The 27,946-nt window shown below is 42.8% G+C and overlaps 1 protein-coding gene across 1 annotated transcript in view; it reads left to right on the top strand.

Annotated features, from left to right (window-relative positions):
• CPVL (carboxypeptidase vitellogenic like) overlaps window positions 1–27,946 on the top strand; it is a 114,247-nt gene that overhangs the window by 71,370 nt on the left and 14,931 nt on the right. Inside the window, exon 12 of the mRNA XM_047096870.1 lies at window positions 8,928–9,110. Within this exon, the coding sequence (XP_046952826.1) occupies window positions 8,928–9,110 (183 nt within the window). The remainder of the gene's footprint in view (window positions 1–8,927; window positions 9,111–27,946) is intronic.

Here is a 27,946-nt window from a genome sequence, read left to right as displayed (position 1 = left end):
AAATGCAACAATAAAAATCCAGCCTTCTCGCAAAGCACAGTTTGCTTTCCTGTCATACTGCTGCTGCCCCTTCGGCAGCATTTCAGAAATTGTCCTAATAAGTGGAGGAGCAAAGTGGGAGAAACAGAGAGAAAACCTTTGTGTTCTCTGTGGGTGACACGTGTGTTTCGGTTTGGGTTTTGAAAAAAGAAGCTATCGTTTAGATCAGTAAGGGGCCCTCACATGATTTATTTTCAGTCTTGCGCTTTTCTACCGGTGACAATGAAAATATATCAAAATCACATTCATATACATTTCTTCCCCAAATCTCTTCTTTCAAGTATTCAGTTGTATAGCCACCATGAAAAAGCACAGATGTCTTTTTCCACCTGTGAGTATCACGTGGGACCTCCCAACTTGAAGTCAAAATCTGATTTCAGAAGGCATGGGGTCTTTTTACTGGACTCTGCAGGTAAACTGGTCTGCAGCTATCTTTGGCTAACAGTTGGTTGCTTTTTATCTGCCTGGAAAATATTTACCCTTCAGGAGTATACACTGTGTAAAATAAGGTTAATTATCTGATTCTGTTCGTCAGATCTTTACAAAGGAGGGGTTTTCTTGCTGAGAGACTTAAATCCATGAAAAAAACTGATTTAGGGGTGCCTGGGTGGCTCTGTCAGTTAAGCATCTGACTTCAGCTCAGGTCATGATCTCGTGGTTCACAGTTCAAGCCCCGCGTCGGGAGCTCAGAGCCTGGATCCTGCTTTGGATTCTGTGTCTCCCTCTCTCTGTTCCTCCTCTACTTGCACCCTGTCTCGCTCTCTCTGTCTCAAAAATAATAAAGAATTTAAAAAAAAAAACCCTGATTTATATACATCCAGAACCTTGAAAGGTTTATGGTTTGAAGTGTTGAAATGACTAGACTTTAGAAAGATTTAAGTGGAACTGACTTTTTTGTTGACCCCTTTTTTTTTTATTTTTTTTTTAACGTTTATTCATTTTTGAGACACAGAGAGAGACAGAGCAGGAGGAGGAAAGGGGCAGAGAGAGAGGGAGACACAGAATCCAAAGCAGGCTCCAGGCTCCGAGCCGTCAGCACAGAGCCCGACGTGGGGCTTGAACTCACAAACCGTGAGATCATGACCTGAGCCGAAGTGGGACGCTCAACCAACTGAGCCACCCAGGCGCCCTTGTTGACCCCTCTTTTAAGGAAAACTTAGACATGAAAGAGTAAATTTGCCTCTCCTCTTCTAATTATTCGCTGGTTTTTAGAAAGTTAAAAAATATGGAGCATTAGGAGGAGAGGGGGTCACATCTTTTGATACCTGTTCCCTGGGTGTCTCGTCCTCAGGCTCCCCACCAATATTTACTATCGAATAAGTGGAGATTTCACGTGAGCAGATTCAACAAGCAAACAAACAAAACACACTCCATGTATAACTGAGCATGCATTCTTTCCTCCAACTCAGACAAAAGGTCACTTCCCTTCCATTTTCAATGGAAGTGAAACTCAGCTGCCCGTGAATCCTGGAAGGGAAGGAAATAAATGAAGAGAGTTGGATCGAGACCTACTGATCTTTCTTTTTTACTGATGACAAAGACACAGATACAGAGAAATATTTTCCTCTTCTAAGAAAAACAGTGGCATAAGCGTTGGATAGATGACAGGTACTCTTGCACCCTTGCGGGGGGTGGGGGTGGGGGGACACTGAGGAAGGGGTGGATACAGTGTTAGCTCGTTGTGAGTGAGTGGAAATACAGGCACGGCATGGCCAGATCTCCCAGTAATTAGACGCCGGCATCTAATTGCAACACTGTGTAGACTACGCGAGTGTTTATCTGCAAGCTGAATGCCGACTTCAGGCAGCCCACTTAAAAGTTATGCGCTCCACTATAGAAACTTAACTTTTCAGGTTAATTTTTGAACGGGAGTGACAACAACATTGCTAAAACGCTGCTCTTCAGGCTACAGGATACGTTTTGCATCTCACATCCCATCTGGCCCTCCCAATAATCCTAGAACATAAATATTCCCCTTCACAGAGGAGAAAATTAAGGCTCGGAGTGGGTCGATGACATACCCAAGGTCGCTTCTTTTGCCCAGGCCTTGGGAGGCTGCGCTGGGGCTGGAGCTCAAGCCTTCTGTCTGCACGCATTCTACTACTTTTTATACGCCCCTGCTGTTTGTTTTGTTAAACTGATGACCTAGGGCGGTTGTATTAGCATTTTAACTCTTACATCCTAAACCCTGATTGTAATCCACAGATAACGTCTCACTTGGAAACCGTGGAGCTCTTTGACTAGCTATGTGGAGCTATTCAAATGTGGTGATAATAATAATTAGCTTAATTGAATATTCACTGTGTGCCCAGAGTGCAGGGAGCTTTACTTGCATTACGTTATGTAATTCTCCCAGTGACCCTCTGTCATGTATGTTTCTCTTCCACCCATTTTACAGATGAGGAGATGGAACTCTAGATGGATTGAGTCACTTAAGATGATCTTGCTAGTAAGAGGCAGAGTTAGGATTTCAAACCCGGCCGCGGAGCCTGTGCTCTTAACTATAAACATGCATCCTTCATTCCATGCTTATCTTTAGGTTTGCTTCCTGCCTGTGGAATTACAAATATAGGATAAACTACCTATTCAACGTGCTCCTTTGGGGGCAGTGATTTAGACGGTGAGGCAGTACAGAAGAGGGCTAAGAAGCACACATTTGGGACTCAAGCAGATCTGAACTTGAGGCTCTGTCCCCAGTTTGCCTCCTCTCCCTGTACCTCTGTCTCCTTGTCCCTAAAATGGGATAAATTACATCGGCCTTCTGGGGGTGCTGTGAAATCATGGATGCAAAATGCTTAGCACCGCTTCCCCAACATAAGAGGAATGAGAAAGTTCCACTCTGATTCCAAACTGTCCGTTTAAAAGCTATGCTCTTTACCATACTTTTCTAGCCGTGAATTATGGGCAAATTCCTTGCCGTCTTGAACCCTATGCTTCAAAACTGAAACTCCTTTTAAAAGAGTAATTTATAAACTCATGGCTCCGACTACCAAAAAAAGACTGCTGAGGTATCGTGGCCAATGTGTGTAAAATTAATAGTGAAAGGCATGTTATTTCAGGCGTTTGAATAGATGGAGTTCAGGTTTATCCCAGCTGGACTTCCTCCTACTGTAGGCCTTTTCTGGAAGGGTGAGATTGGCAACTAAGTGTTTGACTCAGAAGGACCATACGCATATTCTGAAGGCTTATTTTAGAAGAAGTGCTTCATTGAGTCTTTCAAGTCCTTATCCGAGTATCAACCCCCCTGAAAGGGAGGAGGACCTCACACTCATTGAATTAATTTGTGTCAGGCACTGTTCTAGCAACTCTGTGCACATTATCTCATTTACTGTCACTACCATGAGATGTAGGTCTTAACCATATTCATATCCAGAAAAGGGAATGAAGCCCATGGAGGTTAAGCCACACGTCCAGGGGTTCCCAGTTATTGTATACTGGGGCATGGGGGGGCACTGGTCCATTGGTGTATGAGTTTGGATTTCATGCTTTCAGCAACAGAAACAACTGTGCTTGCTTGAAGCATAAAAGAAATTAATCAGATGACATGATAGGTCACAGAATTCCCAGAAAAAAAAAAATTGATTGAAGCACTGGATTGAGACTAAGGAACATTCTGGGGATCTAGGACAGAAAGCTAGTGGGCAGACTCATCAGGGAAGCCTATGTTACTCTGCCCACAATTCACATTTTATGAAAAGAGCATTTGAGTGCCTTAGCTTGGGTCACATGCTCATCCCTTGCACAGAGGAGGCAGGATATTGTGATTGACAGCCTCTACCAAGGCTGGATCCATTGGGGGGGGGTGTGGGAGTCCAGGAACCAGGGGAAGAGAGAGTGGACCTAGGCAGGCCAAAGCAACAGACGATCGATGTACAGCATTATAGAAAACCTTTAGAGAATGCAATTGACTCTTCCCAGTGTCAATACTTTTTCTGGGATGCCCAGCACTGAGCAAGGGCTATGGAGCCAGGAGAGCCTCGTTCTCAAGGAGCCCAAGCTCTGCCACAGCTGCTTCATCAGTGGTACTCCCTTCGACAGAAGTGAGACGTCTGTTGCCAGCTGGATAACGTCCTTGCACACATCATTGTCCATGGAGCCGAAGTGAGAAATGACTGAGAGATGTCACCAGACTTGGACCAACAGACCAACGTCATTTCTGAACTGGAGACGTGAACTGTGTCTCACACTCAACCAACTCTCCCTTGCCAGAGGCTTTCGGTAGCACAAAACATTTAGCTACGGGGAGTCAGTAAATGCCTGTTGGTTTGAAGGAATTTGGCTCCTTTCTTAAGGAGTTCTGGGTAGAAGTTTGGAAGTCTGGGATCTCAGACATGTTCTGAGCCCTCGCTGTGTCACAATTTCCTTAACAGTAAGGTGGAGGCAGACGTCGTAATTCCTCTCGTCCTGACCTCAAGAAACAGCGTGAGAATAAAGTCATATGTACGTGAAAGCACTTTGGGAGGTAAAGAACATAATAAAAATGCTTTTCTCTTCTCTGCCTTTGCCTCTACCAAACAAACAAACATACAAGATGCTTAAAATCGAAACCACCTTCTACCATTTCTTATAAATGCCTGAATTCTGGAGTGGATTTTTAAAAAAAAAAAATTTTTTTTTCAACGCTTTTTATTTATTTTTGGGACAGAGAGAGACAGAGCATGAACGGGGGAGGGGCAGAGAGAGAGGGAGACACAGAATCGGAAACAGGCTCCAGGCTCCGAGCCATCAGCCCAGAGCCCGACGCGGGGCTCGAACTCACGGACCGCGAGATCGTGACCTGGCTGAAGTCGGACGCTCAACCGACTGCGCCACCCAGGCGCCCCTGGAATGGATTTTTAAGATCATCTACAAACAAACTAGTTATGCTGTTCGCCTAGTTGTCACAAAAAATTGAGAGCTGGTACTATTTGGGTTAATACAAATTATTCCTTCATAAAGACCCATTTTTGCCACCCATGGTTCCCCAAACTTAGTGTTATTGTTTGTTTTATTATTTTTTCATTATAAAACCCCCTAATCACATTTTCAAAAACAGACCAAACCAAAACAACAGCAACAACAACAAAAAACCCACCTAGAAAACAGTCAAGTTAGAACAAATTACCGACACTGCAGCTACCTTAACTGTTGGTATTTTGATGTATTCTTTTCCCAAGCTTGAAGCATCTTTTAAACTTTTTTAATGGTTATTTATTTATTTTTGAGAGAGAGAGAGAGAGACAGAGTGCGAGCGGGAGAGGGGCAGAGAGAGAGGGAGACCCAGAATCCAAAGCAGGTTCCAGGCTCCGAGCTGTCTGCACGGAGCCCGACTCGGGGCTCGAACTCACGAACCATGAGATCATGACCGGAGCCGAAGTCGGACGCTCGCCCGACTGAGCCACCCGGAAGCCCGATGAAGCATCTTTTAAAAAAAAAAGTCACAATTATAGAGTACAAAGAATCACAGTCTTCGCTGATGATTTTTTTTTTAATTTTTTTTTTCAACGTTTATTTATTTTTGGGACAGAGAGAGACAGAGCATGAACCAGGGAGGGGCAGAGAGAGAGGGAGACACAGAATCGGAAACAGGCTCCAGGATCCGAGCCACCAGCCCAGAGCCTGACGCGGGGCTCGAACTCACGGACCGTGAGATCGTGACCTGGCTGAAGTCGGACGCTTAACCGACTGCGCCACCCAGGCACCCCCTTCGCTGATGATTTAATAAGAAGTATTTTTTCACGTCTTTGCAAAACCATCCATTTCACCGCGCTAACTGGTCAGACCTCGAGTAAAAGAAAAGAAAATTTTCCAAAGGGAGTGCCTTTGCCGTTGAAAGGAGGCTTCGCAGCTGTCCAGGAAGGAAAGCGAGGAAACAGGAAGTTAAGTGTTTAGGGGTGCTGCCTCGCGTGTCACTGGAGGCCAGCTGCAGCCAGTGATCCTCCTGTGCCTGGTTTTGTTACAGTCACTACTGAGAAGACAAGGGTAGCTGAAAGCCGCCTTCATTTCTGTCTCCTCCTCTCTGTCTTTAGATCTCGTTGCTTAAAATATCATCAAGCCTTGGGGAGAAGCTTGCCCCAGACTGTCCCAGGGTTAGCTTGAAAGCCCAGCGTCCTGGAAAACGCCTCAGGCCAGGGCAAACCCGGGGCTGTTGGTCACCCTAGAGGAAGGAGTGGAACTAATGTGTGCCAACGTGTGCCCTTGGGCTTCAGGACCACCCCCCACCCCCACCTCCACCCCCCCCATGCTCCACGCTCACCCCTCCCCCCAGCCTCTTGGCTTACTGGATCCTGGGATATCTCCCCACTCATCCAGCCCTAAAGGCAACTGAAATATTCCTGTCAGGGCTGATGAGAGTAAATGTGACATTTAGATAAAAATAAAAGCTCTGGAATTCTTATATTTAATGCTGGCAGCCTTAAATGCCAGCTTTGAAATCATTTTGCTTGATCATTAATCTTTAATTTTTTTTTTGTTGCATTTGACTTATGTGCCCTTTAGAAGTTAAAAATGTTTTCCTTGCTTTAAAAAGAAGATTTCCATTGCCCACCCTCCCCCCGAAGTGGGCCTTCTACCCATCACATGCACAAAATTAGGCAGTTCAGCCCTTCACTGCCTTGTTCCAGAGAGTTAGTGCTCTCGTTTGTGTTGAGTCTTGAATAGCAAAGGGTACGGCTCAGGCATGGACTTCATTTCAATTCAGTCCAACAAACCTGTGCTCTAATGCTGTACAAATAAGCCTGTTTTTTTGCTGTGACCTGTGGATTTGCATCCCCGAAAGAGAACACATTCAAATCAATTTCAAAATACACTGATGATAGTGAGATAGCTACAAGAGACCCTCAGAAAGAGGCAGGCTTCATTTAGTAGCCACGGAGTGGAAACCAGCCAGATGCACTTGTGTATTTGCTAGTTAATCAGCATCTTTTCATTGAATTCTGGAAGAGGAACTACTTTATAGATAATTATCTTTGTTAATCAGGCCTTCCTAGGATGATGGAGTATTTAAGCCTTGTTCCTTGGTACAGATCATGTGTAATTGCTTCCATACTGTTGGCAAGACAGCTGTAGGAGTTTTGCATGCACCGTAAGTACCCAAGGTCTTTGAGGCAATGTCTTTGTATAAACAATGCACATTTTTATGGCTATAGTTGAGTTGAGTTTTTTAAAGAGGCTTTAAATCGATCAGGAGTTTTCCCTTTGGGTTTCTGCTCAGGAGAGCGGAAGTGGTGGTGGTGACGGAGTAACATGAGAGGCCCAGGGCCCTTTCATCTTAGGCTGAATCCTGGCCCACTGCTGCTTGAGGATTTGGAGTGTGTAAAAGTCCTGGGCTGTTTAATTATGTGCAAGCCTTTTAAGAAGCCTGCACCAGGAGGGCAGAGATGGAAACATATGCAGTGAAACATTTTCTATCCAATTTGAGGATTCGACCAAAGGTCTTCACTTGAGCAAAACCAGAACTTCCAAGTAGATCAAAGGGTAGCGTGGAGTTGAGGAAAACCTCTTTGTTGGGGGTTGAGTGACAATGCCTTAGGAGAATTAAGGTCATGTTAGTTGCATAAAAACAACCTAAGAAGAGTGGAAAACAAAGGAGAAAATTACTCAGCTTTGTGCCACCTAAATTAACCAACCGTATTCCTTTTCTTTAAAGGTGCATGCCATATATGTAAATATGTATACCTATTTTATACGCTCATAATTGTGAAATATATTTGACTTTCAGCTTTCATACTTAACCGTGTGTGATAAGTATTGCTTATCACATTGCCACACGGTTCAATGAAACATTTTAAATGGTTTTGCACTATCCGATAGAAAATCTGTACCACAGTTTATGTAACCAGTCACTAATTATGGAACTTTTAGACTGTGTTCAAGTTTTTCATTATAAGACGTGATAAACAGGGCGCTATATATATAGATATTTCTTTGGGCTTATTTTCATAGAATTCCTTTCACAATCTGGGGTTACGGGGACAGCGAGCCTCAACATGTTAAAATCTTTTTGTTAAAAATGGATCATTGCTGGGGCGCCTGGGTGGCGCAGTCGGTTAAGCGTCCGACTTCAGCCAGGTCACGATCTTGCGGTCCGTGAGTTCGAGCCCCGCGTCAGGCTCTGGACTGATGGCTCAGAGCCTGGAGCCTGTTTCCGATTCTGTGTCTCCCTCTCTCTCTGCCCCTCCCCCGTTCATGCTCTGTCTCTCTCTGTCCCAAAAATAAATAAACGTTGAAAAAAAAATTTTTTTTTAAAAATGGATCATTGCTTTCCTCAAGTGTGGTGCCATTTTTACACTTCCTCGGCATTGGATAGTATATGAATTCTTTTTCAAGCCAAATGAATATTAGTTTTGGAGAAAAGACAAGACCTTGCTTCAGAGTTGGTTCTCCTATAATATCCACCAACTTATCACACACACACACACACACAAATGTATTCTAGGAAAAAAAGACATTCCTCATTGTCGACAAGTGGCTATCATGTTTAAGAAAAGGAGGTCTTAGAAGTTGCATGGCAAACATATTTGCCTCCAACGTGTAACAAATCTGAGACACCTGCGTCTATCTGTCCGCCTCAAAAAATCATAGTTGCCCCTGTAAAGTCAATGTCAGAGGGGAGAACAATATGGATTCTCAGCTCCCGAGAGAATGCTCAGCTACTGAGAGAAGACTTTGTGCAGATTCCTATGAAGGTTCAAACTTTTGGAAGAATTGCAGTGGCTGAGACCAGGCTTGAGTTTATTTCAGGTTGTTGGGGTGTGTGGCCAACTGGAAAAAAAATGACCCCGCTCCCCTGCTGGACTGGCCTTTCTCACATTACCTTTCTTCTTGTGCACACACTATCTATATGTAGATAGATTTGCTGCCTTCCCCTGCTGAATCCCGCATTTGCCCCCGGATCCATTTCATTTCAGGTACTGATCTACAATGGCCAACTGGACATCATTGTGGCAGCCTCCCTGACAGAGCGCTCTTTGATGGCCATGAAGTGGAAAGGATCCCAGGAATACAAGCAGGCAGAAAGAAAAGTCTGGAAGATCTTTAAATCCGATAACGAAGTGGCCGGTTATGTGCGGCAAGTGGATGACTTCTGTCAGGTATGGAAACACTTTGGGACCTGTAAGCTGTGAGGAATGGGATGGGCGGATTGGAACTAAAGCCTGAGTACCAATAAGGCATGGCTGGGGCGCCTGGGTGGCGCAGTCGGTTGGGCGTCCGACTTCAGCCAGGTCACGATCTCGCGGTCCGTGAGTTCGAGCCCCGCGTCGGGCTCTGGGCTGATGATGGCCCAGAGCCTGGAGCCTGCTTCCGATTCTGTGTCTCCCTCTCTCTTTGCCCCTCCCCCGTTCGTGCTCTGTCTCTCTCTGTCCCAAAAGTAAATAAACGTTGAAAAATTTAAAAAAAAAATAAGGCATGGCTGACCCTACACAGAGTCACGCAGTAGCCAAAGTGTGCCTTCTGCAGCCCTACTTTCCAGAGAGCAGGGTGGTATGAGTTCATTCAAGTACATAGTGCCTCATGCAAAACAAGAGGAAAGTGTCGATATTGTTCAAGAGACAAGGTGACGATCAAAAAGACCATACTCAGCCCCAAAAGGCAAATCGTTAATGAGAGATTTAGTCTATTTGGGAACAAAGGAGAGCTTGAACAAACAACCTGAGTTAGATTCAGCGTAATCTCTTCTGGCAATTCTGTGCTCACATTTGTGTCTTACACATGGAGCCCCAGGACAAAATCTGTCTATCTGATGCCCCTAGCGTGACCTCCACTTTAGAGGTCAGATGTTGCTCCTGCTGAAGCCCATCTACTGTGCCTCTAGTTTGCAGGTCTCAGCTTCTCAAGGATCAGCAGGGCTCCTTTGGTGACTATGTGATGATTACACTATTTACCTCCAGAAAGTTTTTGGAGAAATTAAGAATGTCCCCTAGTAAGCTTTTGCTTAGTTAGCCAAGAGAAGAAATTTAAATCTTCCAGACTAGTTTGATTTTTTTTTTTTTTTTTTTTTTTTGAGAGAGAGAGATAGAGACAGCGTGATTAGGGGAGGGGCAGAGACAGAGGGAGATGGGGAATCCCAAGCAGGCTCTACAATGTGAGCGCGGCACCCTATGTGGGGCTCGAACTCACTCACAAAACTGTGAGATCATGACCTGAGCCAAAACCAAGAGTCGGACGCTTAATGGACTAAGCCACCCAGGCACCCCTTCACAATTTTCTTCTAAAGTTTATTTATTTATTTTGAGAGAGAGAGAGAGAGAGAGAGTGCATGTGTGAGTGGGGGAGGGGAAGAGAGAGAGACTCCTAAGGCAGTTCCACACTGTCAGCACAGAGCCCAACCCGGGACTGTATCTTACAAACTACGAGATCATGACCTCAGCCGAAACCAAGAGACCGATGCTTAACGACTAAGCCACCCAGGTGCCCCTTTCCTCAATTTTTTATTTGAGGCAACAATGGGACCTCAATTCTATAGGTTTGAATATTTGGAATTACAGCTTTCCAAGTACCCGAGCTTACCACTAGGCAAATCCATGCTCCAAATAAAAATAAATCTCAGAGGAGTGCCTGGGTGGCTCAGTTGGTTAAGCATCCAACTTCGGCTCAGGTCATAATCTCACGGTTGGTGAGTTTGAGCCCCACATCCAGCTCTGTGCTGACAGCTTGTTGCCTGGAGCTTGCTTTGGATTCTGTGTCTCCCTCTCTCTGCCTCTCTCCTGCTCGTGCTCTGTCTCCCTCTCAAGAATAATAAACATTAAAAAAAGAAATTAATCTCAGAGGCATACTGGGTACTTTGGGATAGTAAATAAGTTTACAAAGAATTTCATAAGGGTCACTGGGTTATGATATACATTTGTATTGGAAGGAATGATAGATCAAGTAGAAATTACTAGTAGTCTAATGTATAAAGATACTCTTCCTTCCCCTGCCCCACTCATTCTAGCCATTGAATAACGTAAGAAATTTAAATATCTTGTAACGTTGACTACCTGGGACAAAGGAAACGGTAGAGAGACATATTTCTGGGCTCACGTAAAGGGAAACTATGTTGGAAAATTTATAACATTATAGTTTCTAAATCAAGATAAATTACACTGAAGAATTAAAAATCAGTGCCATAGCAAACGGAATGAGTCAGAGTAGAAACAGTTCCGGCGGAATGCATGTGAGGTTTGAAAAACGGAGCGGGGGGAGGGGGGGGAAGAAGAAGGATGAAGAGTGGAGGGTCTGTTGACTTGCAGAGGGATTTGGAGATAAGACAGTGAGAGCTGTGTCTGTCCTGTGTGCTTCTGTAAACTGGAGCACAGGCAGTCTTGGACTGGATATTGACTTGGGAACCACAATAGCAGGTTAACTCTGAAGACTGATTCCAAAAGATTGGAATTCCGGGACAAGTGGAGGCTCTCCATTTGCAGAAAGTAATCTGGACTTCATTTTTGGTATTTATTTGTCTGTCTTTAAATAACAGGTTCTATAGCAATTCAAATACTTTTTTTTTAAAGAGAAAAGAAAAAGTCAACGTTTCAACATCTGAAATTGCATTTTAATTGATGCCCATGTACACAATTTTACATAAATTTTACATAATTTTAACAATGTTATATAAGATTGATTCTGCCATGTTTCTTATAATAAAATTATTGATTGAGTTACAGCATAATATAGAAAACATTCACAAGTCACAAATGTATAGGTAAATGAATTTTCACAGAGCAAATGTATAGGTAAATGTAACCATCACCTAGATAAAGAAATAGAATAGAGCAATGTCCCCACTGTGGTCACTATTCCCCCTTCTTTCCAGAGTATCCACTGTCCTGAGTTCTAATATCCGAGGTTACTTTTGCTAGATTTTGAATTTTGACAAATGGACATATTCTCTATATGCCCTTTCTGTGTGGCATTTTTGCTTGACTTTATATTAATGACATTTACTTATTCTTTTGCATGTAGCAGTTGCCACTTTATTTTCATTATGGTACAGTATTCTAATATATATTTATATATTATTATAATATGTAATATGATATGATATAATATGATTATTATTTATAAGTAATATATATTTAACATATGATTTTTCTATTCTCCTTTTATATCCATTTTTGCTTTATTTATTTTGTTATTAAGTGCATATAACTTCAGAACTGTTATACTTTCTTGGCAAATTAAATCTTTGATTCTTATGAAATGTCCCATTTTATGTCTAGTGATGCTTCTTGCCCTAAAATCTAATTTGGTGATAGTAGGGTAACAATGCCAACTTCTTTTTGATTAATATTTGCATGGGATATCTTTTTCAATTCTTTGATTTTAATCTTTCTGAATGCTTATATTTAAGATGTATCTCTTTTAAGTAGTGTATAATTGGGTTTTGTTTTTCTTTAATGGAGCCTGACAATATTTTTTAAATGGGATAGTCCATTTACATTTAGTGTAATTACTGATATATTTGTGTTTAAATCTACTACTTTACTGTTTATTTCCTATTTGTCTTATTTGTATTTCAATGTTCTCTTCCTCATTGTGTCCTTTAATATTACTCAAATGTTTTATATCATTTTCATTTCTTTCCTTATTCTATAAGCTTGTCAGGGTATACATTCTGTAATCTTGTTTAATGATTATACTCAAGGGTACAATGTAAATTCTAGACTTATTCAATCCTAATATAAATTAGAATTTTACCACTTTCCAGATAAATGCAAGAACCTTAGATCTTCCTTGCCAACTCTCCTCCTTTTTGTGTTATCATTAAAAACAGTACAAAAAGGGGGGGGGGCGCCTGGGTGGCTTAGTTGGTTAAGCGTCTGACCAGCTCAGGTCATGACCTTGCGGTTTGTGAGTTGGAACCCTGCATTGGGCTCTGTGCTGACAGCTCAGAGCCTGGAGCTTGCTTTGGATTCTGTCTCCCTCTCTCTGGCCCTCTGCCACTCATACTCTCTCTCTCTCTCTCAAAAATAAATAAAACATTAAAAAAATTAAAAAGCAAAAAATATTCTACATGTAATTCAAACACCACAAACCGTTATTTGCATCATGTTACACAACCAGTGTCACTGTGACTTACCCATAAATTTACCCATTCAATTGCCCCTTAGCGTTTCTTGCATTTCCATGCTTCAGACTGGAATTATTTTTCCTTGCTTAAAAAAAAAAATCTCTTTATTATTTACTTTAGTAAAGTTGTGTTGGCAGCCATTTCTGTTGTTGGTTGTCTGAAAATGTCTTTGTGTCACCTTTAATTGAGAAGTACATTTTTCATGGAATTGAGTTTTAGCTAGGCAGTTACTGTCTTTCAGCACATAAAAGATATTACTCTGTTGTCCTCTGACTTGTATCATTTCTGATCAGAAGCTGTCCATTTTATTACTGCTCCTTTGGAGGTGGTTTCTTTTTCCACCTGACTACTTTTAGGATTTTCTCAGTTTTTGGTTTTCAAAAGATTTGACTATGTGTATGTAGCTGTGATTTTAAGTGTGGTGGGTGTGTGTGTGTGTTATACGGGTTTCTTAAGCTTTTTGAAACTATAACTTGGTATCTTTTGTCATATTTGTCATTATCTCTTCAAATCCTGCTTGTTCTCTGTTCTCTCTTTCCTTTCCCATGAAGACCTCATTATGCGAACATTAGACCTTTTCATTTCATCCCATATAGCTTTATTTCTGTTCTTTCTTCTTTCCATTCTTCAGTTTTGATATTTTCAATTCTCTCTTCCAGTTTTCTGTTCTTCTCTGCTGCTATTCCGGATATATTATTTCGCCCATTTATTTTTTAATCATGGCAATTGGTTTTTTTATAGTTCTGGAATTTTAGTTTTATTCCTTTTTATAGATCTCAACTTTCACATTATTATCTATTCCTCACCTTGTTATCTATTTTTCGGGAACACATTAATCCACTTTTTTTAATGCCCATTGCTGATAAATTTTAGATTTGTATCACCAATTAGCCTGATTCTATTTTTTCATGGTAACCGGATCCTTTTCTCTGGTATGCTACAAGTTTTCAAGTGAATGTCAGGCATTATGCAGGTAGAATTATAGAGATAGTTTGAGTTTGTGGCTGATGATACTTTCCATCAAAGAGATTTTACTTTGCTTCTGTCAGGCAGTTAGAATAGGGGTCAAGCACTTTGATCAAGTCTGGAATTGATTATATTTAAATCTGTATGTTAGTTGGTCTATTTCCATGGTCCTAAATTGACATTTGTAGTGTTAACCAGGGCCTCTGCTCTTTGGCAGCCTATGAACACCAATTTTTGTCTCCCCAAAGTTCCACGCAGGTTTCCAGCCTCTTATCTATTCCTTTAATAAAGGTTTTGTAGCCTCTTGGCCCTGAATCAACCATTGCTTTTATGGTGAAAGGACCACAGGATGTCCGATTAGCTTTTTGCCCTCCTCTCTACTTTGTAAGCCTGGCCCCTTATGGTAGTCAGAATAATGGTTCCCCAAAGTAGCCCTTCTAATCTCTGGAACCTGTCAATATGTTATATCATATGGAAGAAGGAATTAAGGCTACATGTGGAAATAAGGTTGCTAATCCTCTGACCCAGAGATGGGAAAATTATTCTGGATTATCCAGATGGACCCAATGCAATTACAAAGATCCTTGTAAGAGAATGAGGGAGGAGGCACCTGGCTGCCTTAGTTGGTAGAGCATGCGACTCTTAATCTTAGGGTCATGAGTTTGAGCCCCATGTTGGGGATATAGTTTACTTACAAAAAAATAAGTGAGGGGTGCCTGGGTGGCTTAGTCAGTTAAGCATTCGACCTCAGCTCAGGTCATGATCTCACAGTTCATGAGTTCGAGCCCCGTGTCAGGCTCTATGCTGACAGCTCAGGGCCTGGAGCCTGCTTCAGATTCTGTGTCTTCCTCTCTCTGCCCCTTGCCTGCTCACACTCTGTCTCTCATTCTCTCTCTCTCTCTCTCTCTCTCTGAAAAGTAAATAAACATTAAAAAAAATTTTTTTTAAGTACAAGTGAGAGGCTGATGAGTCAGAGCCAGAGATTTGAGGATGATACACCGCTGACCTTGAAAAGAGCAAAAGCAACCGTGAGCCAAGGAGTTCAAGCAGCCTATAGAAGCTAAAAAAAAAAAAAAAAAAAGATATTGATAGAGGCTCTATCCTCTAGAGCCTCCAGAAGGAACAGAACTCTGCCAACATCTTGATTTTAGTCCATCAAGACCATTTTGGACATCTAACCTTCAGGATTACGAGAAATGTGTGTTGTTACAAAGGCACTGAATATGTGGTAATTTGTCACAGCAACAATGGGAAACTCACACACGCCTCACATCCTGGCTGCCTTGGTAGATCACCATGACTTTTAAATGGGCGTGTTCTGTATTTTGTCCAGCTTTTCTAGTTTTTATCCTTGGTTTTTGGTTTTTTAGCAGGAGGATTGAGAGCAACAAATTTCTTTGCCAAGACAGGAAGTGGCAGTTGTTGCTCTCTTCTTTTAATGTATCAGATTTTATATCAAATATATCACATTTTCAGAGTTATGGCATAAATTCTTAACTTATCTTTAAGTAATATTCCGTTGAATGGATGTAATTAATTTTCCAAACAATCCTCTTCTTGTTGGCCTTTTAAGATTGTTTGTTGTTGTTGTTGTTATTATTGTTATTTTCTAACAAATATGTGTTTCAGTAGTTCTGATCAGTCGAAAAACACACTATAATTTTTTTGTGTGTGCAAAATAACAAAAGATAGGAAGGAACAGAAGATATACCAATCAAAGACAGGAGTTATAAGGGTGGGTTCATCATTTATGTTCAGTAAAGATAAAGTAGCTTTGCTTCTTGAGCACGTGTGCTGGACATTGTGATTGGCGCTTCGTGGATATTACCAGAACATCCTTGCAAATCATACAGTGTCATTTCCATTTTACATATGAGGAAACAGACCCTGAGAAGGTTAGCAACCCTGTATCATCCAATGACAGGAAGGGGATTCAAACTTTATTCATTTTGTTCCCATAGCACGTTTGCCAATGTCTGTCATATTGCCTCTGATATTTAATTGCCAGTCGGGTGGGGAATGTTAGCTCAGTAGAAGAGAGGTTCTCAGGAAAAAAAAAGACTCCTTTATGTAATTTTTTCATGTGCTTGAAAGGTATTTGTTAAGCTTTCGTTAGGTGCAATATAAAAGAGTTACTTACTGAAACTCATTAGGTTCTGAAGTTACCTCCAGCAATATTTGAGCACAATGTTCTAAAAAATAGGGATGATAATAATAATAGTTACCTGCTGTGGACTAAATTGTGTGTCTCCTGATTCATATGTTGAAGACCTGACCTACAATGTGATGATATTTGGAGATAAGACCTATAAGGAAGTCGTTAAAGTTAAATGAGGTTGTAAGGGCAAGGCCCTGATTCTATGGGGTTAGTGTCCTTATAAGAAAAGACACCAGGGGCGCCTGGGTGGCTCAGTCAGTTGAACATCCGACCTTGGCTCAGGTCATGTTCTCACGGCTTGTGAGGTCGGGCTCTGTGCTGATGGCTCAGAGCCTGGAGCCTGCTTTGGATTCTGTGTCTCCCTGTCTTTCTGCCCCTCCCTCACTCACACTTGGTCTGTCTCTCTCTCACAATAAATAAACATTAAAAAAAAAAAAAGAAAAAAACAAAACAAAAGACACCAGAGAGCTCACTTGCTCTCCCTCTCTCTGCCACATAAAGACACAGCAAGAAGGCAGCCCTCTACAAGCCAGAAATAGAGCTTACACCAGAAACCAAAACAGCCAGCACTTTGTGTCAGCTCCAGAACTATAAGAAATAAATTTCTCTTGTCTAAGAACAACAGTTTGTGGGGTGCCTGGGTGGCTCAGTCGGTTAAGCATCTGACTTTGGCTCAGGTCGTGATCTCATGGTCCATGAGTTCAAGCCCCACATCAGGCTGTCTGCTATGTGCACAGAGCCTGCTTCGGATCCTCTGTCCCCCCTCTCTATCTGCCCCTCCCCTGCCTGTGCTCTCTCTCTGTCTCTCTCAAAATAAATAAATAAACTTAAAAAAATTTAAAAAAGAACATTCTATGTTATCCTTATAGAATTATTAAGGGAATTCAACAAGTGATTAGCATAGAGCAGAACCTTTTCATAGTAAATGCTTATTATTATTATCCCAAATCACATATAAGAATCTACATAACAAAAGGTAAATTGTAAATAGTAAGTCAAGATCAGGGAAAGTGTTTGATTGAAAATCAACCCTTGGGGGAAAGTTTATTTTATTTTTTATTTTTTTAACGTTTTATTTATTTTTGAGACAGGGAGAGACAGAGCATGAGCAGGGGAGGGGCAGAGAGAGGGAGACACAGGATCCGAAACAGGCCGCTCAACGGACGGAGCCACCCAGGCGCCCCAGGGAAAGTTTAAATATTAAGATTTAGGCTATTAAGGACAAACATGAAAGTGGGACTGCTAGGGAGCGATGGACATGTCCCTTGTCCTCGCCTGCTGCACTGCTTTATGATGACAATCCCACCGGGCACACTCAACACGTCCTCCAGATCCTTGATGGCTGCTTCTGCCCACCTGTGTCTCTGTGTCCCTCAACCAGCCTCGTGGACCATGCCAGCACTTGGCAGTGCCCATGTGACCAGGCTACGGGGCAGTGTGCACCACATAGGTGGGAAAAGGGATTGGCTGCCACTCAGGAACTTGTGACAAATACCCCACTAAGCCCCACTGACTCTTCTTGTGAATGCGAAGCACATTGAGCGATGAAATGGCCCTCCTCCGGCTGCCAAAAAGTGGTAACAAAAGAAGCAAGGCCCACATGTGTTTGTGATAGGGAGTGTTTTACCACACGGCCAGGGATCCGCATTTTATGTAGGTGATTTTAAAATGTTGGCAGAACTCCCGCCCCCCCTTATGCTGCAGTGTAGGATTGGGGGTGGTGCGTGGAGACGAGGGGAATTAAGGAGGGAAATGAGTTTCAGGGCTAACAAAGGCATTCTCTGTGAGCCTTCGGATGAGAATACCGCCCAAATGTCAAGCGTCTGATAATGAAAAAAACGGGCCTGAGCCACGGACTTGCTTTTCAGCAACAGCAGCGTGTAAATGTGTCTGCCAAGAAAGAAACCTCACTCTTTGCCAGACTCCACAGCTCTTAATTTAAAAATCGAAACCAAAGTAGACTTGTCTCCGGATGGTTGCCTAAAATGTCCGCTTCAGAGGATGACAGCTGTCCCTGGGGAGCAACGGGGTGGACAGAGCGCCATTCTGCCCACGTGTTCCCGTCAGGCGATGCCTGGGAAAACCAAAGGCAGCTCCAGCCAGCCTGCGGAGATCAGGTGAAGAAGGAGGGCTGGTTGTTGCCTCCTACTCGTTCCCTAGAAGGCAGCACGCCTTTGGTATCTACCCGATTCTGAGAATTGGAGACAGCCGTATTACATCATCTGGGGCAGTGGGCTTTTCTCAGTTTGTTCATCTGTAAAATGCAAGGTTTGGACTGAGTTATCTGTAAGATATCTAAGAAAGATCTGAAATACCTATTTTTCATTAATGCCCAGAAGGGCTCAGTTAGCAAGCAATATAGAATAGTACAGTGACCTTCAGTGTGTGTGTGTGTGTGTGTGTGGACTTAATAGTGTTACAGTGTAGACCAAAGGTCTAATCCTCTTTCTCCTTGGCTGGTGACAACCCATGGCCACCTGTTGCTCCTTTTGGGGTCTTTCTCCACCCTTCTCCAAAAGTCAGTTACTGTTCATGATCTGTGAGCATGCTGTCACTGCTTTTGAAATGCGGGCTATTTTGTTATTACGCTATTTTGTTTTTATACCATTGAATTGTCATTTTCACCCTAAGGAAGTTTTGGTTTTTTTGTTTTTTTTTTTTTTTAATTTTTTTTTCAATGTTTATTTATTTTTGGGATAGAGAGAGACAGAGCATGAACGGGGGAGGGGCAGAGAGAGAGGGAGACACAGAATCGGAAACAGGCTCCAGGCTCCGAGCCATCAGCCCGGAGCCTGACGCGGGGCTCGAACTCACGGACCGCGAGATCGTGACCTGGCTGAAGTCGGACGCTTAACCGACTGCGCCACCCAGGCGCCCCAAGGAAGTTTTGACTCCACATTTAGAAATATAAAATTTTAAGCCGAATAACACTGGTGAATTTCTTTAAGAATATCTTTCTAAAATAAACTTCAGAGGGGTGCCTGGGTGGCTCCGTTGGTTAAGCGTCCTACTTTGGCTCAGATCACGATCTCTCAGTCCTTGAGTTCAAGCCTTGCGTCCGGCTCTGTGCTAACCGCTCAGAGCCTGGAGCCTGCTTTGGATTCTGTGTCTCCCTCTCTCTCTGCCCCTCTCCCACTCGCTCGCTTTCTCTCTCTCTCTCTCTCAAAAATAAATAAACATTAAAGAAAATAAAAATAAATTTCATGAGGCTAAAGTTTCTGAAGAAAGCACTGCAACCATTTCAAATGTTTCCATCTTTATTTCACTGAAAATATTTTATTGAGACTAATTATTTTCCGTGTACACATTGAAAGAAAGGGTTGAGTCACCGGTCCGTTTTCATTCTTATCAAATCTTACTGGGCATAAGTTTCTGCTAACATGAGTTTTGCAGAATTTCAAACAAACCTATTTTTCCCGACTGCAATTTGAGTCATTGTTATTTTTATTTCGTATTTTCGTTATCAATATCAATTCAGGTTATTTAATAATTTCCGGATGGATTGGATTGTCTCAGCTAGGTAGCATTTTACAGCCGAAGCAAATTTTAGATCTCATTTTCCAGGTGGGAAAACTGAAGCCCAGGGGTTAAGTGACTGTCCAAAGTCTCCTACCCATTTAACGACTGAGCTGGGATTAGATTCCAGGCCTCCTGGCTTCCAGCCCAGTGGTTTTCTACTTCACAAGGGTACACACCTCTGGAATGATGCATTAGCAGCTGCATGCTAGCACAGTGAAAACTGCCACCTGCATACCTGTCTGCCGTAATTCGAGAAGGCCTGGGAAGTCTCACATCTGATGTTTTCACATCTGATGTTAGCTGTGAAGTCACATGCATGTGCCCACTTCCTATGGACAGAGCATCAGGGTTTTTAACAGGTACTAGAGCTTAGTAGGAGGTGAGGTCAGGCTCACCCAATGTTAAGAAGAGTTATGGCTTCATCTGGGAACTTCTGATATTGATAAAAGAACAGATGCTGAAATTAGCTAAAATGAGCAGAGAAAACATGGTAGGCAGAGCCTCAAGGTGGGTGCCTGAAGAGCAGGCCACCAGCAGAGCACACAGCTTACTGGTTTCCAGTCTGGAGCCTGGAGAATGAAAACCAGGAGAGAGACTGGGAAAGGTCCTGTGCCCTCAATGGTAGGAAAGTGGTGAGTGCTCCATTGTTGAAGTAGTGGGAGCCATTGAAGGTGGCTTTTCTTTTTCAAATTTTTTTTCAATTTGTTTAAAGTTTATTATTATTATTTTTTTTTTTTTTGAGAGAGAGAGAGAGAGAGAGAGAGAGAATGAACATGGGAGGGGCAGAGAGAGGGAGAGAGAGACAGAATCCCAAGCAGGCTCCACACCATCAGCATGGGGCCCAACATGGGCCTCAAACTCATGAACCATGAGAGCATGACCTCAGCTGAAACCAAGAGCTGGACACTTAACCAACTTAGCTACCCAGGTTCCCCTCCAGTTTTTTAAAGTGTCAAATACTAATACCATAAAATTTATCATCTTAACCATTTTTTAATTTCATTTAATTATTTATTTCCTTTTAAGTAGGCTCCACAGCCAACATGGGGCTTAAACTCATGACCCTGAGATCAAGAGTCAACTGAGCCAGCTATTCCCCCGTAATCCTACCCATTTTTAAGTGTGTTATTCAGTGGTATTAAAAGCTTTCATGGTATCGTGCATCCATCACCACCGTCCATCTCCATGGCTCTTTTCATCTCCTCAGCTGAAACTGAAGCTATTGAACATTACCTCCCCACTCCCCAACCCCAGCCCCTGGCCAACCGCTGTCCTACACATTCTACTTTCTGTCTCTGTGAACTGGACGGCTCTAAGTATCTCTAATAAACGGAAACATACAATGTTTGTCACCATGGAAGGTGGTTAAGCACGTTTGCAAAGCTGTCCTTTGGGAAGTTTAAAATGGCACCAATCAGATGAATTCAGGGTGGAGAGAGGTCAGGGAAGGGGATCCTGGGAAATAAGGAGTCTTGTAAGGAGCTCTATTGGAAGAAGCTTCTTCACCTATTTCCTGAGCCCAGTGCTTGATTCTGAGGTCCTGCAATGGAGGTTGTGGGGATAAGCTTTGGAATGTTGTGAGGACCGATTGCTGTTTGAGAAGTGGTGTTTACTCTGTGGTCACACCGACTTAAAAGCTAAGTATCCACAGGGAGAGCCTACATGCTGGTGTCATTCTAGTGTTCTCCTTGGGCAGCCACAATAAGCACCACCAGCCCCCTAAAGCACAAGCCCTGAGCCACGATTGCACCTTGACCCTGACCTGAGTGTGTCTTGTGAGACCCTCAGGCCGGTGGGCTGCCATACTCTCCCCAAGGGCTTCTCCCTGAGTTTCCAACAGGAATGAGACCTTCTGCTGGAGGTTACGTACAGAGAAACCAAAGGCAAGGAGCCCCCCTCCCCCCCTCACTGTTTTGGAGACTCGTGACCAATGGAAGGTGGTCTGGTGTCAGGAGAGGAAGGTAGACTCTGGAGCTAGACAAACCTCGTGTGAATTTCTTGCCACTCACTGGCTGGGGGCCCCTTCTGGTGCTGTAAACTCTGAGCGAGGAGGGTGTCGGGAGGGCCCAAGGGAATGGCTAATGACGGCCACCAGTTCTTCCGCATTTGTCAGCGCTCGGGCTCGAGACCTGTCACACACTTTTTAGCCACCATTTTACGGAATGCTAATCGCTTCCCTGTAAATTACGTGATCGTACTTACTGGTTTACAAAGGAGGAAACACAAGTTTCACCTGCGCAACTTGCTTAATCGTGGTAGTGGTATTTGAGATCTGACAATATCAAATCGTGGCAGCGTCTGATATTTGACAGGGTCAAAGAGTAGTAATGTCTGAGATTTGACGACCCAAATCTCAACCTTTCCCTTGAGCCACCATGCCTCTAAGTACGGCAGTGAGGGCAGTGTCGGGGGAAGGGATGGGATACTCCTGTTGGCCGGACTAGTCTACACGTCTGGCCTCGGGGTGCATATGTGGTGGTGGTGACAGAGGTGGGGGCGATGGCCAGTATACTTGGCAGTGCATCCGGTCCACGTGGAAAAGTCCGTTTCCTAAAGGAAAGCAGGGTGCTTACAAGAGGGAGGAGGAGAGGGAAAGCATGATGTGCAGACAGAAAGCAGTAAGAACCCCAGCTTCCCAGGTGTGCCCTTCTAAAACTAACATTCACTTTGTTTTATTTCTTTGACTACACACAACTGTCAAACGGAGCCAAGAATAACCACAGTCCTTTGAGTCCAAAGGGAGGCCAGGCTGGGATTGGAACCTTTCCACAGATAATCCACAGAGGGAGTGACAGAGAGCTGGCCATTTGCATCTCTTGGACTTCCTCCTGACAACTGTTGTTGTTGTTTTGTTTTTTGTTTTGTTTTGTTTTGTTTTGTGGGTTTTTTTTGGAATTTAAAACACCCTAGGGAGCATTAAGAACTATTCCCCGAGGAACTAACAGTTCCAGAAAGGGCTTCATCAAGTCCTTGGTGCCCCTGACAAAATCAGAGTAAGCAAAGAGCAACAAATGTGATTTTTTGTGTGTGTTTGACTAGTTGAGAAGGGAGGCGATGAAGTTAAAACAGTATTTAATGGAAGAAAGTAACTGTTAAACAGATTTGAGATGATGATTACCAAATGCAGCTAATTCCCTGGGGACATGTTTTGGCTTTGTTACAGAAATTGTTACCCAGAGTCTTCCTCTCTCTCCCAGCTCTGTCGCTTTCTACAAAGAGCACTGTCCTGATTCATAGGCTCTTTGTCTCCATCACTAGATCTGGGAAAAGTTCTGTCCATGCATGGGAATCAGGTGGTGAGCAGAAGACCAGAACATAGCGGTCAAACCACGATGACGGTGATGGCAATGGCGATGGCTTGCTATCATCAGAGAGCTCCATGGTAGTCACGGGCTACGTTCTCCAGAATCAGGCATTTGGGCCAAGGTTGGGGTATAAGATGCGTATTAGGGATCAACACCTGTGAAAAAAAAGGGGGGAGGAAGCAGAATTGACAGAAGAGGAAATCAAACAGTGACGCATGCCTGAGAAACCTTGGCCAACCCGGCAGGGAGCTCTGGAAAGAGTCTTCTTCCATCCACGTCCGACATTGGGCCAAAATGGCCAAGCCTTTAACCCCCCACCTCACTCAGTCACCAAATGCGGGCTGCCCTCGGAAGGGCATCATCTTGGGAAAGGCTGCTGTCTGTAGCTGAGGCAGACCTGAAGGTGCTGACGGCTGGAGGCTGGGAGCTGGTCCATCTTCGAAGGGGGATCTGATGGCGCCACAAAGGCCACCCAGATAATGTAGTTGTGAGCTCTCAGGGTTGGCAGGGGGAGTGGGGATGGCATCAGAGGCTGGTGGTTTGCCTGATGCCACATGAGATATGGGTCTTTGCATAATATCAGACTTCCCGTAAGCGCTCAGAGTAATTAGTCTATCTGCATTAGAAAGATGGATCCAGCCTTGCTCTTCAACTCCTAGCAAGATTCCAAGCGAAGAACAGATTTTTTCAGGAAAAAGAATAAAGAATTGTCAGCAAATATTTCCCTCTTTCAGTTATTTATTAACAGAATAATCGATCACTCCAAAAGTCAGTGGCTTAACACAGAAGCAATTTATTATTTCTCCTTATGTGGGTGGAATGGGCTCAGCTCGATGGTTCTTCTGACTCACCTGAGATAGCCTGAGACCATCCAGGCAGCTGCATTCAGCTGTGAGTCTGGCAAAAGCTGAGACATCCAAGGTGGCCTCTTCTTCTCCGGTGCTCTTTCCATATGGCCCCTAACCATGCAGTGTCCCGACCTAGCTTCACAACATGGCAGGTGGCTTCCCAAATTTAGAAGCCAAAGATGTTGGTCCCTTTAAGCCCAGGGTTCAAAAGTTCCAGAAAATTATTGCCACTGCATTCTCTTGGTCAAAGCAAATCACAGAAGAGGCCTAGATTCCTCTTAATGGGAAGAATGGCAAAGAATTTGGGACCATTGTTAATCCGCTGCATTTTGCCAACGCTTGCAAATATAGATTCCCAGGCCCTATCTCCAAATATTCTGACTTTGTCTGGGGTAGGACCGGAGAATCAGTATATAAGCTTGTTAGAGAATTCTAATGCATCCTGTTTGGGGGAACCCTAAATTTTGATGTCTTTTGTCCTTCTACTGATGCCCAAATGTCCTCCTCTTGCAGGAACCCCATGTGGCTTATGTTTGGATAAAGTTCCATTCTGATGCCTACAGGCTGCTCTAAATCCTGACCGATTTTACTTCCTTACACAGGTCAACCAGAAACCTGAGAACATAGTTTTCACTCTTAACAAACCAGCCATTGATCTGAAACCTCACTTTTTAGAAAAGTGTCCTATAGCCTACAGTGTCTACTTGTGGGGCTCTGATTCTCTGAAATCCTGAGACAAAACCTTAAGCTAAATTTTAGACCTCAGTCCCTGCTGTGCATTGTAGATTTCACAAGTGGTCTTTGTTCTCTCAAAATACTGATAGACCATTAGTAATTTGGACTCGTAGGAAGCCTCTGTTATTTACTCAAAACATTAGCTTCTTTTTCCCAGCAGACTTCTGTGCTGTACTGAAATGCCATGGTCTTCTGTGCAAAGTCTTTAGATACTACCGTGTCTTTGCTACTTATCAAAAATGAGACAACCAGATCGACTGCTGTAAACGTCATCCAGATCAATTCTCAGCAAAGATGGGTGTCCACCAGGCATCTTGAATTTATTTCTGGATATTAATCATTGGTAAAATACTATGATGATTAGACACAATTAACGTCATGTCAAAGCAAAAATAAAAATGCAATGATTTCAACTGAAGCTTAATCAGGAGTAGACGTAACATTTTTATTAGGTGATCGTTCAGTTCTTTAGTAAGAGTTCTTAACCTAGGGTAAGCATCTGTGGTTAGTATTCAAAGGGTCAGTGAACTTAGAAGGGGAAAAAATGCATTTTATGTTCACTGACTTCAAACTTAAATAGCATTTCCTTCCATTATGAATTACGAAATTTAGCATTTCCTCCCATTATGAATGTAGGCAACAAACCGCAGAGGCCTTAGCAGTACCTTTGACTCTGTCACCAATAGAAAGCAGAAATACTTTCATATCAAATACACATACTGTTTCAAATACCTTGAAACAACATTTATCAACATCACTACTACTTTAAAATTAACAGTGGTTATCGGGGGCGCCCGGGTGGCTCAGTCAGTTTAGTGTCTGACTTTGGCTCAGGTCATGATCTCATGGTTCATGAGTTCGAGCCCCATGTTGGGCTCTGTGCTGACAGCTCAGAACCTTGAGCCTGCTTCAGATTCTGCATCTCCTCTCTTTATCTCCCTGCCCCTCCCCTGCTCATGCTGTCTCTCTCTCTCTCTCTCTCAAATAATGAATAAATGTTAAAAAAAATTTTTTTTAATTACGGTAGTTACCAGACCCACTAGTCGCTCTTGTTGAATGTGTTCATATGGAAGTACACATAATGCTATATCGCAAATTTATTTTTTACTACTTTGTTAATTTCAATATAATGGGTTCATTTGTAATCTGTTATAGATGTACATATATGTAAAATGTCTTTTAAACATTTTTTAATGTTTTTATTTATTTTTGAAGGAGAGAGAGACAGAGACAGAGCATGAGCAGGGGAGGAGCAGAGAGAGAGGGAGACACAGAATTTGAAGCAGGCTCCAGTCTCTGAGCTGTCAGCACAAAGCTCGATGCGGGGCTTGAACTCACAAACTGTGAGATCATGACCTGGGCCGAAGTCGGATGCTCGACCGACTGAGCCACCCATATAAAATGTATTTTAAAACATTATTCAGAGAAGTGTCCATAGGCCACAATAGACCCATGGACACATGACACAAAATGACTAAGAATCCATGCATTAGACTATTTGAATTATTGAATAATTTCTAGATCCTCCCCACCCCCAACCATAGACCACCTTTGGAGAGTGAGTTATGAGTTATGAGTTTAGCTCTCAAGTAGCCTTGAAGTGTATTTCAAGTTCATGACCTTGGCAATTCTAACTACTGCTATCGCCATACTCAAGTGACATAGTGCAGAGATTAAAAGATTGGATACAGCTCTAGACCCTGTTCCACCACTTACTATCTGTGTGACCTTGGGCAAGTTACTTAACCTCTCCAAGAGGTTCTTCATCAATGAAGTGGGGATAACATTAATCTCTCTCTCTCTCTCTCATGAAAAGATTAGTTGCTGGGATTCAATGAGATAATGCGTGTATCTATGTGTGTGTGTAGAAATATATATATATGTATATATCTCACTTGACTATATTGAATATATTTCATATATATTTCATATATCACTTGACACTTACCTGGCACCTAGTAAGCATGGAATAAATATTCCTACTGCCTCTCCTAGCATTAATCTGTTTTCACAGGGCAAGAAGCTCTCCTCCCAGTCTAATAGGGTCCTAAATAGATACTATGTTTTAAAGGCTCAACTAAATGTTATTGATCAGAAAGGCTTGAAACTACAGCAGCTGTATCCTGTTGTAACTTTACTCAACAATTTCGGTGAGAGGTAGAAGAAATACAGGGGCTGGGGACATAGTCCACATTTTGCCACATGGCAGTCTAATAATAATAAATAAAAATACACTGAGTAACGAGATGTTTCTAAAGCATTGAGTCCCTTCTAGTTCAACAATAATCTGAAACATCCCTGTTGACAAGAAATGAAGCGTCCAGCCTTTTTGTTTTTGTCTTTCTCCTGTGCCATTTGTACTGAGCCTCTAACATATGGAACCAGGGAAGCAGGGGACTGTAGGAATTTAGATTTAAAGAGGGAGAAAATGTCTAGCAAAACAAAACCTCCAATTATCTGGCCTCCTTTCTGCTCTTCTGCTGTCCTGCCTGGAGTATGTGGGTGTTTATTTTTGTTCCTAATATTTATTTTCTTCTGCGGCAACCAGAGTCCCAAGGTTTAGATTCTGGCACCAGCCCGGTCTTCTCAGAGCCGCTCGCCAGAGGGGCACTTCCCATTTTTGCTTTGGTTTCCGTTTAATTGCTTCTCTATATCCTCCCCACTTGCTGTTTTAGACACATGGCCCATCTCATCAGGTCTGTGTTGGACAGATGAGAAGAGCATGACAGAGAACATGTTAAATTTTTTAAAGATTCCTTTTTGTGACTTTGGCAGCATCTGTAAGTGGTTTTGCTTTACTTTTTTTTAAATTAAAAATTGAATAGTAACCAAAGAGTATATATAACACTTGTGTGAGATAAAAAAAATAATGATGAATGAACACCTTTGTACTTACCAGCCAGTTTAAGAAATGCAGCATTACCAAGAACTTACCTTCCCCAATCCCACTCTCTTCCCTCATTGCCTCTGGAGGTAAACCACTGTCCTGGATTTTTATTTTATCATCCGTTTCCTTTTTTATTAGATTTTTAAAGCTTATTTGTTTATTTTTGAGAGAGAGAGAGAGAGAGAGAGCACAAGCAGGGTAGGGGCAGAGAGAGAGGGAGCAAGAATTCCAAGCAGGCTTCATGCTAACACAGAGCCTGACGCAGGGTTCGAACCCATGAACTATGAGATCATGACCTGAGCTGAAATCAAGAGTCGGGTGCTCAACCGACTGAGCCACCCAGGCACCACCCCCACCCCATCCTTTTCCTTTTATAAAAAAATTAAGTTTTACTACAGATATGCATCTCCATAAACAATATTTTTCTTTTCATGTTTAATTTTATATAAAAGGACTTAT

The sequence above is a fragment of the Lynx rufus genome, unplaced genomic scaffold, assembly GCF_022079265.1.
Source record: "Lynx rufus isolate CCGP_SWC_20201006 ecotype Redwood Valley unplaced genomic scaffold, mLynRuf1.p SCAF_4, whole genome shotgun sequence".
In the NCBI taxonomy this organism is placed as follows: Eukaryota; Metazoa; Chordata; class Mammalia; order Carnivora; family Felidae; genus Lynx; species Lynx rufus.
Note: the sequence above shows the minus strand (reverse complement) of the source record. Positions and strands in the feature narration are given on the sequence as shown.